The following is a 15,159-nucleotide window of genomic DNA, read 5'->3' as shown; positions in this document are numbered from 1 at the left end:
ATGTGACCTTCAAATATCTAAAACGAGGGCGTCTTAGCGACGTGACAGGGTGACCGGCGAATGCCAACTTAAATCGGCTCGACTTTACTAACAAGGCAGAGGTTGGAACAGTTTAACTTCTCCACGAAACTATGCGGCATTGTGGAATATGCTAGCTTGCATTCCTGGAATATAACAAGCTTATTTGCATGTTTATGGACCAAGAAGTTCCCAGGGATATGATTATCAATGTGACTGCAGGCAAATATGGGTGATATTGTGGCGAGAGGGGAAAAAAAAAAAAAAAGTAAACTTTAGATGATTGACGCCTTAACGCAAAGCAAAGTGGTCATGTATGGTCACATGGGTGGCGGGGTTACCATCAGGTTAACATTATTTGCGATACATTTACATTGACATGAGTGTACCCCTGCATTTGCTTCGATGCCCCAAGGGACAAAATGGCGGAGGGAAAAACAGCATGAATAAAACAGTAAACGGATCGGATTTCATAACAAGGAGGGGAAAAAAAAAAATAATATTTTGCACTGCGGGCGCTTCAAGAAAATGGTGGTTACCTGCTGCACACGATGGAGATGGCGACCAGCGAAACGATGAAGACCACACCTGCAGCCGCTGAGCCCGCAATTAGAGGAAGTTGCTCCCTCAGCTCTGATTTGAAGTCATCTAAAATGCAAAAAGACACGTTGGCATTACAACAAGTAACAATCGCATTTTATTACAAAACGCTCCGAGGGGAATCAAGCGTTTACATCAAATTTATTTATTTATTTATTTTGTTTTTAAGAATTTGCTCTGTCCGATGCCACCTTCTTCGGATTGAGCAATATCTTAAAGCCTGTCATGCATCGCAGACTTCACTCTCAGAGCGAGGATAAAATCCACCCAGAATAACAATGGCATTGCTTTTTGTCATCATTCTCGGCGAACCACGAAAAAGTCTCCAAACTAACAAAAAAAAAAAAAAAAAAAAAAGCATTCTATGATTTATTTATTTTTCTTCACGGTCCGGCCTTGGCCGATGTTCGCACTCTCATGAGTGACATACCCGCACGATATTATGTCTGCGTTGTGGAAACAATTAGACCTGCTGGCGATATGTTTCAGTTTATTTTGCTGACTGTCAAATGTACCTGTTTTCTATACTTGTGCACACGTGCACACCAGAAGGTGCAGGAAAGCACCGTGCTACCTTACAAGCGACCCAGATTGAAATATTGGCTGTCGCTTGGCACGTTTTCCCCATCTTGAGTTGCCAGTAAAACTTTGGCAAACAGTGAGCAACACTTGGAAAAAAAAAAAAGAGGTTGTTATTTACAGTCAATATAAAACAAAAAGATTCATGTGACGTTGTTAAAACAAGCACTGTTCTGCTGGTCAGCTAGCTTAATGAGGAGAGAAAACACAAAACACCATTGACAGGCTAATCCAAGTAGCATCAATGGGTTTGATCTAACAATTTAAACCACTGATATCTGAACACAAATGGTTGAGCAACAAGTGTAGACAGACAACATAATAATACTCGGACATGTATTTTATTTATCGTCTCCAAAAAAAAAAAAAACGAATACTGCAACTTAACTGGAACTTTGTTAATTTGCGTATGCATGTATTATACTGCCCCCTGGTGGCTGAGGTGAGCACACCAGAAGGAGCCGCACAATTAATTTGGATGCATAATATGTTCGTTTTTTTTTTTTTAATTAAATTTTTTTTTTAATTTCTGTATGTTTTTATGAAATACAATACTGTAGAATGTTTTTTTTTCTTCATTTTCTTTTATGTGTGTGTTGGAACAGATTACAGTGCTCCCTCGCTACTTTGCGGTTCGGTTATTGCGGATTTTTAACTATTGCTGTTTTACGTCACAATTTTGCCGGTGTTTGAACGGTTTCCATTTGTACCGTGTGACGCACAGGCGCACCCTGTCCTCAGAGCGCGCGCCTCACTGTTTTTTCTGCAGTCTGAATAACCAAACGGCAAATTTTAACAACGCTCTGAGTTTCCAAATGGTTGGAGTGAAGCAATGCGGGCTTGGAGCGTATTTCCGAGCGCACGCGAGAGATCGTAGCACCCAAAAATCTGTGTTCCCTCATCATGGGTGCTTCACTTTGACTTTTGGAAAAAATGGAGCCCAAAAAGAACAGGCAGAAAGTAAACGGTTGGAACGTATCACCCGCGAAAAGTGAGGCAACACTGTAATGATATTTGAGTTCATTTCAATGGAGAAAAATGATTTGAGATTTACGAGGTTGGTCTACCGAAAAAAATTAACTTGTAAGTCAAGGCACCACTCGATGTGTTATATATGCGGCTTATAAAGCAGCGCCGTTTAAGAGTGAACAATTTCCACTTTTTATTTTTAGTGGCTGCAGTTTATGTACCCATGCGCTCAGCAGACTGAATTTTATGTTATGGAAGGTCAGTACAGCATTGCTGACATAACAAATCGAATGATGGCCCAAGACTTTGGCACAGTGCTGTTTGACCCCAAAATAAAAAAATAAATAAATAAATTAAAAAAAACACTTTAAAGGGCATGCTCGCGTGGGTTCGGCTCTTCGCGTGAGAGTGCGTCCTTTGTGCGTGCGGAGCAGCTCGACTGGCTGTCTGACGGATAAAGAAAACATACAGATGTCTCAGCTGAGAGGCGCTGACTGAAATCCGGCGAGCTTTTGGCAGCGCTGACTGACAAGTTGTGTTTGATAAACTGAGACTGAGCAACATAGAGAGCGAGGCGACGTGGGACTGGAGTGAGAAAAAAAAAAAAATATGACAAGGGGGCCCTCATCTTTCAATATCGTCATACCTGTAAAAAGAAAGTACGCTTTGGAATGCGGTTGCACAATGTTTGAACTAAATGACATTGCGCATAAAAGAAAACCGAAACATTGTGGACTCCCGAACACTCCGGCAAGAACTGGTTATCTCCCTCGACATGTTTGTTTGAAATTAGACGAGGCAGCTTTATTTAAGTGGCCCGTTTCATAAACAAGGCATGGCAATGTGCTTCACACAAGCAAAAAAAAAAAAAAAAAAACAACACCTACAAGCATTCACAAACAAAAGAGTTTCTGATATTCAGAAGCAACGGAGACGAAAAAAATAATTAAATTTAGTTGCTTTCTATTAAACAAGTGATGAATATTTACATTAAATTTACTCGATTTTTTTTTCATGGTGACCATAAAAAGAAAAAGCGAGGAAGATTAGTAGTTTACATTTTATAAATATAAATGTATATTTTAATTTCTTAGTGGATTTTAATTGTTTTCAGCTGGGGTTTTTTTTAGTTAGTTTTAGTATTTGTTTTTTATTAATATAACGAGTATGTGCTGAGTGCAAGATTAAAAAAAAAAATAATTACAGTAAATATTGAGCCATAAAGTTAACTACAGTTTGAAACTACAAATGACAGTACAACCTTCCTTCTTCTGCTGTCCAGAAATAGCAAAATAAATACATTTGATATAAATAATAAAATGAAATAAAAATAGCAGTTATTTATTGTTAGATTTAGTTTTAACCACGTGAAAATGAAGTTTCAGTTAAAAAAAATAAATAAATAAATATATATATATATATATATATATATATATATATATATATATGTATAAAATGACTGATGTAGCAATGAAAGCATTGCATGATTTTTCAAATTGAAGGCAAATGAACTGCTCCTGATTCAAACTCTTTGTGTAGAATAGCCCAAAAGAAGAAAAAAATGAATTTTTGAATGACCGCATTCTTGCAGCGATGCGTGGGAGTCGCCGGGACGCGTGAGTACACGGTGTGACAGGAGCTCGCACACGCTTCCAGCTCGCACATTTATCAAGAAAGTGCGACTCCCGCGCGCACGTGCTCGCTCGCCTTTTGATGTACATCGGGTGACGCAGGTCAAGACAGACAGACAGCGGGAAATCACACTGTGACCTGTTCACTTGTCAACAGGCGCCGTTTGCAATCAGTTAACGTTTAGGGGAGACATCAAGTCACCTTTCCAGTGCAGCAATAACCTGTTTTTTTCGGCACACGTCAATCAAACTGCTGTGTGTGCCTTTACAAGGACACGTTGTTGTTGCAAACGGTTGGAACATTTCTGATGAATTTGGCATAAGAAATCCATGCGAAATGGCATTACCCAACAGCATGGAAATTTCTGAAGATAATATTTGTAAGCAGAACTATTAAAAGTTTTTATAGAACAATCACTTCATTCACTGAAGAACAAGAACACGAATGTTGAAATAAAAATCCCTTAACCCGTCAACCTGCCCCATTCATATATGAACAAAAACGCATTCTACCGAACAAAAACGCATTCTATCATCCATCAATATGGATATATAAATTCTAATTTACAAAAAAAAAAAAACCTCCAAGGAAACTTGCTGGTGCCAATCCAAAAATGATGACAAAAGTGACGTCCCACTATATGAATGTTTTGGGGATGAGAATGAGAAAAAAAAAATTGGTATTAATAAATAAATAAATAAATGAATAAAAAAAATCAACCAATGAATTAGAAAAGAAACAAATATTTCAAAAAAAGAGAAAAGCGCACACAAATGAATCAGAATTTCCCCATGTTATTATTGAAGAGGAGTTTTTCAATGAAGGGCTGGAGTCGCCCCCCCTCAGTTAAAAAGTTAAAAAGATAATAGTTGTGATTTCTTCCTAATAGTGTGTTTTCACTCATTCATATATTGCATTCTATTGAATTTCAACCACACACTGGTTTAAAAAACAAAGCGTGTTGAGGAGACGGAGGCAAACCAGCGTCAAGGCAGCAGCGGGTGGAGCCTACGGGTCAGAGCGTCAGCAGCTCGCTGCCGCCTGCCGCTAAGTGCTCAGACAAATATCGTGTGGTGGCGGCGAGCCAATAAATGAAAAACAGCGGGCCTGAATTACGTGCCCTTGTTTTGCGGCAACATTTGTAAACACTGAGAGGAAGGAGGGGCGGGGGGGGGGCACAACATCTGTTTAAGCCACTCAGGTTATTACAATGGCTTCCTTCACCGCTATCAAATTTATTCTTTTCAGTTTGATTAATTTCAGGCTAATTTTGGAGTTTGAAACACCCGCACAGTTCGGTTCCGTTAGGTAAAAATCGATCAAAATTAACCCATTCACTGCCATTGACAGATATAGAAGTCAGAAAGTCTTTTCACCGGGGCTGGTAGTGAATGAGTTAACTCGGTGCTTTTTGCTTTTTATTTGCCACCACATTCGTCTGAACCACAAAAAGGCGGACGCAAAATTTTAACTTATGACCTGCTAGCAGCGGTGATGAATTGTTTAAGTTAAAAAAAAATAAGTTCAACTGACATTTTGGTCAGCTGAAACAAAGTGGCGGCACGGTGGACGACTGGTTAGCACGTTGGCCTCACAGTGCAGAGGTCATGGGATCGATTCCAGCTCCGGCCTTCCTGTGTGTACATTATATGTGCTCCCCATGCCTGTGTGGGTTTTCTCCGGGTACTCCGGTTTCCACCCACATTCCAAAAACATGCATGGCGGGTTGATTGAACACTCTAAGTTGTCCCTAGTTGTGAGTGTGAGAGCACTTTCATTTCAGAACAAGCGTCGCAGGTTTCTGCAGCTCTTTAAAAGCCTGCCCTCCCTCCTTTTCACTGTTAAAACCCCCTCTCATGGCCGCCCCCCAAAAATCTCATCAACTACTAATCACTGCACTCCAACGCTGGAATGGTTGGGTGAAAAACCAATTAGCTTAGCATTGTGGATCAAGCACAGTTAGCTGCACAAACAAAAGACATCCTGCTTTCGACATAAGGTCTACACGCACACACATACGCGCACATATGCGTAGAGACACACTCTTGAAGGGAATTAATTTTTAAAAGTGCAATTGAACGCTACCCTCCACATCAATCTCACCAACGAATAATACCGCAATAACAAATACAATGTGAGACTTCAAGTGTTGGCGTGTGTGTGTGAGAGAGAGAGAGAGAGAGAGAGAAAGAGTGAGAGAGAATGAGAGAGAGAGAGAGAGATAGCTAGAGAGAGAGAGAAAGAGAGAGAGAGAACGAGAGAGAGAGAGAGAGAGCGAGAGAGAAAGAGAGAGATAGCTAGAGAGAGAGAGAGAAAGAGATAGATAGAGAGAGAGCGAAAAAGAGAGAGAGAGAAAGAGGGAGATAGATAGAGAGAGAGAGAGAGAGAGAGAGAGGGAGATAGATAGAGAGTGAGAGAGAGTGAGAGAGAGAAAGAGAGAGAGAGCGCTCTCTCCTCGCTTGTACGTTCTTACCATCTGTGAGGGTCTGGAAGCACATCTTGCTGCTGAATTTGCCAAACCCAGCGACGGTCCTCGCCCGCACCTGCACCACGTACACGGTACCCGAGCGCAGGCCCTCCACTCGCACCGTGTTCGTTTGGCTCCGCAGGATGGTGGAGTTAATCTCTGCGTGGTCCTGAATGCAGGAATGTGCACACAGCACACATTATGCAGGGAAATAATGCACAGAGACGATGAAAACGGAAACAAAGAAAAAAAAATAAAATAAAATCCTTCACCAAAATTGCTTAAAAAGTCTTTCCAGGAAGATGCATGTCGTCCCTATAGGCACGGAAAAGGAAGATTATCTGCTTACGGCGTAGCTTCATTTATATAGTAACAACACAAGGTCTATAGTGGCGCGGCATTAACACTTTTACAGAACAGCTTTGCGCATTTGTCTCGTCAGATGTGCTTTATAAGACACTTTAATTACCGCAATATGCTCCGCTACTATATGTTCCTGCGTTGTTTACCGAGGTGTAGTGGGAAGCATTTATGTTCACAGCTCTAATAGCTCTGCTTTATCAAGAAAGAAGCCATACTGGCTAACATAGAGTAAGTCAGGGGTTGGCAATGTCTGGTGCGCGGGCCGAAATTGTCCTGCTATTAATTACAATTAGCCCGCCAGATGATGATGAAAAACAACGGAGGATTGCCTATTTTCACATTGTGGGATTAATAATGGCCATCTGTCACAATAATCACGGTGTTACAAGTTCCTTGGTATAGCTGTGGTCTTGTTACATCCAAAATAATGAGCCGTTGTGTTTATCATGTTCCTCCAGTGTACCTGTGTGTTCTTGTGTATCTAACTCGAATTTTTTTTTTACTTAGAAGGCAATCATATTTGAAATGCTATAAATAACAAACACATGACAAATATTGGCCAATTAGTGTACAGATGACGAACCTTATTGCAATACAGTGAGAATTCACACGATATTGCAATAAATATCATACTGCAATATCAATATCACGATAAAACCATTTTTATCGTGATATTGAAGAATTTGGTCCAGGGACAAACTGAGTTGTTGACACTTTCTAATAGGGCTAAAGGCATGCTACAAACATGTGACTTTAAAAAAAAAAAAAATATATATATATATATATATATATATATAGATAGAGAGAGAGAGAGAGAGAGAGAGAGAAACTGTGAAAATGTGGTTTAATAATTGAAAAGCTAGACTGTGGCTTATGAAACAAGTATGGCTGCAATAAATATGCAAAAAAAAAAAAAAAAAAAAAGCTTCATCTAAGGAAGCAACGACATAAGGTCGGAAATGATAAACAACGTTATCGCTATTCTCCAATCCCAACGGTTGAATTGCTTCATTCTGGTTGGTTTGCGATTGTGGTAAACACAGTTATCATCGTGACTACTTAGACACACAATCGCTTTAGCGCTTATTGGCCTGATGAAGACAAATGTTTGCGCTCCTCGCTGCAGAACATTCTATTTTTGGAAAATAGTTTTTTTTTAATTTTTTTTTTTTTACCTGGTTTATTAATTTTCAACCTTTTGTCTATGGCGTCGCACCATCTGTTCGCCCATCAATGAGCCGGATACAAAATATATATTCTTTAGGTTTAAAAGCAGCAAAAGCACACTAACGAGAAAGCAGACAACATCCCCCTAAAGCGAAGGGACACAGTCACCAGGTCTTTGTGCCGCGTCTGAGTGCAAATAGACCACTTGGTGAGGTCAAGATGAGAACACTCCCAACTCTGCAGCTCTCCGAAAGCACGGCTCCATCTGTTGAGTTTTCGGAGGAAGACAGGTGACCCGACAGATGGCAAACATCCAATGGGGGAGCATCCCTTGTGGGTGTAGCAGCTTGGAAGGGCTCTTTCATGCTGCCAGTCAAATGGGGATTACACACAAACACACACACTATAAAAAAAAAAAAAAGGTGAGCTGGTATTCGGCAGAAGGTTGACGGGATAGCCAAGAAGTTGCATTCACCGTAACCTATGCGGGCACGAAATCGTGTGTTTGCACCCAAAATATTTTAGATAAAGTGCCCCAAAAAATACCCGCCTAAAACTGAGAGCTAATGTTGAACAACTAATTATCGACTACCTGGCACCTTGGAAACACATAAAAGGATCAGCAGCGGTCAAATTTGGAGACGATCCATTCGAATTTTGTGGCTCTATTGTAATCTTTTGGCAGAGATGATCCAATAGTTGTACTTTTCTTGGCCAAAAGTGAGCGCAACAAAGAACTCACTTCCCCCGGTCCACTATTTGCATTTTTTTTTTTTTTCAAGCAAGAAAATGATTGTCCACCAACCTGGAACGGCATTGTAATTAACTTGGAGAGTGTGTGCATGTGTGTGTGTGCGCTTTACCAAAATGCCAACCACGCAAAATGGACAGCATGGCGACTTGGCGCAGAGACACGCATGGTGGGGTACCATGTGTCCTCCTCACAGGCTCACGCATGGACTCACAGACACACTCACACATGGGAAGGGGGTGCAGTATTTGGGATGAATGAGACGATTTAAAAAAAAAATAAATAAATAAATAAATAAATAAATAAAAAGGTCATGGAAATGTATTATGGAAAAAATAAAATACAGTGACCCCTGTTTATTGAGTGGGGGGGAATGAGCTGAATAAATATGCGATTATCTTGTTTAACGTCACTTTGCCCTGAATCCGAAACAAGTGCAGGCAATGGATGACGCTCGCCCCCTCACCATGATGTTCCTCATTTCCAATTTTGGTTCTAATTTCGAACACGATTCCCTCTCATCGGCCCGCTGAGTGGTTTTAAGGTGCTGTTGTCGCTTTTTTTTTTGTTTATTTGTTATTTTTTTAAGGCAGCTTAATGAGGACTTTAATCACTTGTTGGCCTGTAATGTAAATATCGTCATTGATCAGTTTTGTTTAATTGTGGCAGCCAAAACTGGAATCGCGATTAAAATTAAATTAATTGTGTAACCCTGCTCCTTGACATGTGAATCTGTTATTTCATGGTTGGAAAAGTTCCAAATAAAGATACAATTAAAAAAAAAATTAATTGTGTAACCCTAATATAGATTATATGTGTGTGTAAATGTGTGTTTTGACAATCGGGCAAGGTTTTTGTGGTGCTATAAAAAATTAAATGTTTAATATAACGCTAAAATGTATGTTTTTTTAATTACTTTTATTTTGAAGGTCAACCAGATTCTTTTAGAGCAGGCGTGGGCAAACTACGGCTCGGGGGCCACATGTGGCCCATTATACGTTTTAGTCCGGCCCGCCAAACTTGAGAAAAATGAAATTAAAAAACCTTGTGAATGTTTTATTTTCTAAATACTGCGGTATGTCAAAGACAAATATTTTGTTGTTATTCTTTTGTTCAGTTTTATTTAAAATTAAATGTATATTTTTTCTCCGATGAGGTGAGGTTTACCAAAACATTCCATCCATCTAGCTGCTCCTGTCAAATTTTAGAACGCATTGTGGCCCGCCAATCAACAAGTGTGCCCACCCCTGTTTTGGAGGTACCGCGGATGACTGAAGAAAGATGCAAATCGTGTTTAAAATTATTTGAACATTGAATTAATGATGGGATATATACACCCAAATTAAAACAATACAAGGACACTTTATTCATGTAAGCAAGACAGAGGTGAAATAAAAGATTTCTTTATGCGGCAAATGTGGGCAAAATTCAGTCGTCTCGGTTTTCAAGTTCTTCCTTGCAGCAATTTTTTGGTGGGGGGGGTGACACTACCCTACATTCCATTCACCTGGAGACTGACGAGTTAGTGAAGTGTGGAAACAAACCGACAGGGAGTGAAGAAAGCCGTTCCGAGGGAAGACATGCAAAGCCCCGCTTTTCGATTTGGAATGGAAAGTCGTCAGTAAGACATCTTTCATGCGTCTTCTAATGTGCTGCGGGCTAGTTTGACGAGTTTGTGTGAAATCTCAGAGTTGTAGAGGTCCACAGAACTTGGTAACACATTAGGGAAAAATATTTCTTTTTTGCTATTAAATGTCACAAAGTGCTGCTGTAATTCAGAATGAAAGCACTTAAAGCATACATACGCTCACTCGCTCGCTCTCGCACTCACTTTCTCCCTCTCCCTTTCTCTCTCTCATGCACACAAGTGGCTGTTCAGCGCCAGCCTTAATAGAGGGCCTGACCTCTGCTATGCTTTGTTATTTCCACCCTGCCCAAATTTTCAGGAAAATAAGACTACACCAGTTTGGAAGCCGGAGGAACAAGCACTGTATTTCACTTTTTTTTTTTTTTTGGGCCTCTCGGATCTTTCATTTGAGCATCCTGAGACAACTTGCTTTAAACTTGCATCAGGAGGTGAGAGGAGCCTTCAGGCGTATTTGGACTTGAAATTTGCATGCAAAGAATTTGCAGTGCCTGTTTGTTTTCCTTGACTTGCTGCAGTCAAAAGTGGACGCTATTTAAACGGAGTGTCAACCCCAACCTCAACCCTAATTATGGAAACCGGAACCATGCAAAAGTAGGTGGTACCATCGTTTCAACAGCTACTTATTCTCGCTCAGGATCTGAGCATTGCCATTTTGAACTGACTATGAGTAGAAAACCCCCGAGGGTAAATAGCCCTTAATATGTATTGGAACGCAACAAGTTCGACTCTCAACGCACACACCCCAGAATTGCATGCTCCCCGGAACGTGGGCCTGCAATATGTGGCACCCGGGCCCAAACCTCACACATTTCGGTACACGTCCAGCTAAAACCAGGTATGCATAAATTGGCACCGGGGGCGGGTTCTCGCTCCCCGGCATGGAGGCTAACGCCCTAACTCAAACAATCATTGGCCAACGGAACCTTGTTTTTCCCCCACACCACTATGCCCTCTATAATATCCTTATTTATACTTTTGTATGTCAAAGACACAATTATTATTATTTTTTTAATTAGGGTAAATATTAAAAATATTAAAAATGATCCAAGTCATTGTCTAAAGTGGATTGATTAATAATAATGTGATGCGAGTAAAATTGTGACTTTTTGACCTGTTTAATCATATATTTGTAATTTCCATGTTTACAGGAATAGTAGAAGTAATAAAATAGTTAGCTGCCAAACACTCGGCAATTTGCTCGAATATTAAAATTGAGTTAATATTCTTTAATTTTAAATTCATCATTTCTTTTTATTTTCTTAGAGATCTCACAGTCTAAGACAAACACCATTTCAATAAAATGTTGCAGATTTCAATAAGCCTTTTGCTGTGGAAGTTGCCGTAACAAATTGAAAGTGAGCGCCTCAGGCAAGATGGAATTTGCAGGAAGCTGACTTTCCGCAGGGTTAACGATTACTTGACATTGCAAGGCCTGCCGCATGGGACAGTCGCACTCAAATAAAACACGTGTACATCGGACTAAAAATGATACGATGGTTTGAATCTCATGCAGTGTGTTCCTCCGAATGATCCCAGTGCAATTAGTCGCTCTGTCCTTAGTGATTCCCTAATTTGCGATTATGCCGTGCTCATCTATTTGCGCGAGCACTCGCTACGTAAACATCAATAGGATTAGGTTTCATTGATATTCATGAACTAAAAGGAGGCTGTATAATTGTTATTTACATGACACTAAGCTGTCTGGAAGACACGTAAGCTTCCTCAAGTCCTTTGGGATTCAAATCCGTTTCGTAAACAAAGCAAAAAAAGAGGGCGGGGTAGCGCGTTAGAGGGTTTGTACGAGCTGACTCAGGATTGCCTTCGGGAAAAAAAAAAAAAAAAAAGATATAATACATGTGAGTTACACATATTGATCCATGAACCTTTCCTAAATTTAGTTAGAAATAAATAATTCACATGATAATTTATATACTGTATGGATTTCAATTTATTATTCAAGAAGAAGAGGTTGAGGAAAAACTCAGCGAACCCCGTAAAATGCAAAAGTGCATGACCAACACGGCACGGCCTATCGATCAGTTTTAGGAGGACAAACAAGGGGCCTGAAAAGGAAGCCGGAGCCTCTGATCTCTCGCTATCGTTATATCCAAGGCCTTGGGAAATGGCTGCAGGTCAATATCGGAGCAGCATAGGCCCCGTCGGGTTGGGCTGGCGACTTAATAAAGCAGACGCATTGTGTGAGAGCAGACCGATCGATGTGATTCAACCTCCAGATGCGATGCATTTTCACAGCGGGGCAGGCCGCTGCACTGCGAGCACAGGTCAACACGTGTGCTTCATCTGCGGCAGGAACCCGAGGGGAGCCATGCGGCAAAAAACAATGCTAACTTTTTATTGTCGACCTGATTGACGATTTCGCTTCATTTATTGTTATTGTGTGTAAAAAAAAATAAAAAATAAATAAATAATAAAAAATAAAAAAAAAATAAAAAATATATATATATATATATATAGTAAATAATATGTAATATTATTATAAATAATATGTAATATTATTATAAATAATATTCTCATATACAAAAGATGGGTTGGACAAACAATCCCCAAACAGCCAAAACAAAACGGAGTTAAAGGAGAGCTCCATTTTGATCCTAGTCGCTAAGCGTAGCATAACCTACAAGACTCCCATCAAGACTACAGAAGGGAAAGCAGGCATGTTGTTTGAGAAGAAGTACACGTTTAACACAATCAAACCAACAAGTTATATTGTCAACGACCCGGAGCGATTGCAACATTCAATCACTTGAAACGAATATCTTACCTTCTCATGGTAACGTAGCTCATAGTCCAGAATGATGCCGTTGGGCTGTTCTAGTTGCGGCCACGACAATGTGAAGCTATTCATGGTGGAGCTGATCTGGTGCATGATGGGAACAATGGAGGGAGCTGCAAGAAAGAAAAAAACACACACACACACACACACACACACACACGGTCTTTAAATGTGTCAATCAACTTGCATACGCTCTGTCCAATGAGTCTATGACTCTTTAAGGTAATTGAAGTCAACATGATTAGAATCACCAGGAAGTACGGTAGACGTCTTAGGCAAACATTGTCTGATGCAATCAGTCGACTTCAAGTGTCCAGTAATCACATCGCCACTATGTAGGAGTTTGGATTACGTGTTCAGGGCAGCAAGCCAGCCATTTAATTTGAGCCGCAAAGCGGAGGTAGAAATGGAACAATGAACTCACGATAATATTACAAATGAATATACCAACTACCCCGGCAGCCTCAGCCAAATTAAATAGAACTACTCAATTCTCGAAAAATGATACATTGTTTTAATCTTCAGGCGTATCGTACGCTTTTCATCTGAAAATGTTATTTCAACATTGATAATTGGGTTACATTCCTGTAGTCAGACACAGAATTCCAGAGCTTTTTGCAGACGACGTGCTTCAGTCGGATTCATCGAGCCGCTATCTTCAACTGGAGTTGCAGCGGTCTGCAGCTGAGTGTAAAGCACTCGGGATGGGATTTAGCACCTCCAAATCTGAGGCTGTGGTTTTCTTTCGCTCGGAAAAGGGTGAACTGGAGTGCCCTCTCCAAGTTAGGAATGAGATCCTGTCGTAAGTGGGGGAGTTCAAGTATCTTGGGGTCTTGTGATGGGAGGGGGGATGGGATTGGTGCCGCAAGTGTAAGTGATCGGTGCGTCATGATGAAGAAGAATCCGAACCAAAAGGCAAAACTCTCGGTTTATCGAATCATCTAAATTGCCACCATCTATGGTCGTGACAAATAACGTGATCATGGATGCAAGCAGTTGAAATTAGTTTCCTCTCCTGATAGGTTGAGAAGCTCAATCATCCGTGGGGAACTCAAGAGTACAGCTGCTGCTCCTTCGCATTGAGAGGAGTCAGATGAGGCGGCTCGGGCATCTGTTTAAGATGCCTACTGTTGAGGTGTTCTGGGGACAGCACATTGGGAGAACTCGGACACGTCTTCCAGCAGACCTGCGAACGTCTTGGGATCCACCCAGAAGTGTCAGAGGAGCCAGATGAGGCGGCTCGGGCATCTCGTTTGGACGCATCCCTGCTGAGGTGTTCTGGGGACAGCACACTAGGAGGAGAACTCTAACACAGCTTACAGCTGGCCTGCAAACGCGTTGGGATCCTCCCAGAAGCATCAGGGGAGCCAGATGAGGGGGCTCGGGCATATGTTTAAGATGCCTACTGTTGAGGTGTTCTGGGGACACCACATTGGGAGAACTCGGACAAATCTTCCAGCTGACCTGCGAACGTCTTGAGATTCTCCCAGAATAGCTGCAAAAAGTCGCAGGAGAGAGGGAAGTCTGAGCTTCACTACTTCGATTGCTACCCATGCCACCTGATCCCGGAAAAGCAAAAAAAATAAAATAATGCATGGCTGGATAGCACTAACTTTGCCCCATCATTATTCGTGTCTCATTTTTCCACCTGTGTTGCATTTCTGTGTCCTGTCAGCTTCAGCGACATGACTTCAACTGACTGCCTCAATTATCCCAGCCAGGTAGTCTGCAATTTTCTCTTCATTCCAAAAACGCTGTCCGTTCCTCTTGCAACTCTTCTTTGATGCATGCACTCCTCGGCCTTCGCTTAAGGGACTGTTTTATTGGACAGGAGGCAAACATCCATATTGGGGGTGGATGTGTGTGGTATCAAAACTTTTAAGTAGAAAATATGGACTGTACGTGCTAAGGTAAGCTCAATAAAGCACTGTCAAAAGAAATTGCAGAAAGACTCGTCATCTTCAACTCAGGGGACGTTAAGACTAACACTTGAGGGTCCGGGGACCCTTTTTTTCCCTCCCAGTACAGGTGCCATATGCCAGTGCAGAATGAATTACCCCATCTTTATCTCTCGGCAGACATCCACACACGTGACATTTACAGATTCACTGCTGCCTTGTCACCGGTGACAGAAACATCAAAGAAGTTCAATAACCTCGAACCTCTGCCTG

At 41.1% G+C, this 15,159-nt stretch overlaps 1 protein-coding gene across 2 annotated transcripts in view; it reads right to left on the bottom strand.

Moving 5' to 3' along the window:
- Positions 1-15,159, bottom strand: part of ephb1 (EPH receptor B1) — a 144,596-nt gene that overhangs the window by 24,223 nt on the left and 105,214 nt on the right. For both annotated transcript variants that reach the window (XM_088310307.1, XM_088310308.1), the window contains exons 6-8: positions 12,977-13,101; positions 6,272-6,434; positions 558-666 (exon numbers count right to left, since the gene is read on the bottom strand). In XM_088310307.1, coding sequence (XP_088166433.1) covers positions 558-666; positions 6,272-6,434; positions 12,977-13,101 — 397 coding nt within the window. The remainder of the gene's footprint in view (positions 1-557; positions 667-6,271; positions 6,435-12,976; positions 13,102-15,159) is intronic.

This window comes from Idiotropiscis lumnitzeri, chromosome 12, assembly GCF_059441095.1.
Source record: "Idiotropiscis lumnitzeri isolate Australia: NSW breed Sydney's pygmy pipehorse chromosome 12, RoL_Ilum_1.0, whole genome shotgun sequence".
Lineage (NCBI taxonomy): Eukaryota > Metazoa > Chordata > Actinopteri > Syngnathiformes > Syngnathidae > Idiotropiscis > Idiotropiscis lumnitzeri.
Note: the sequence above shows the minus strand (reverse complement) of the source record. Positions and strands in the feature narration are given on the sequence as shown.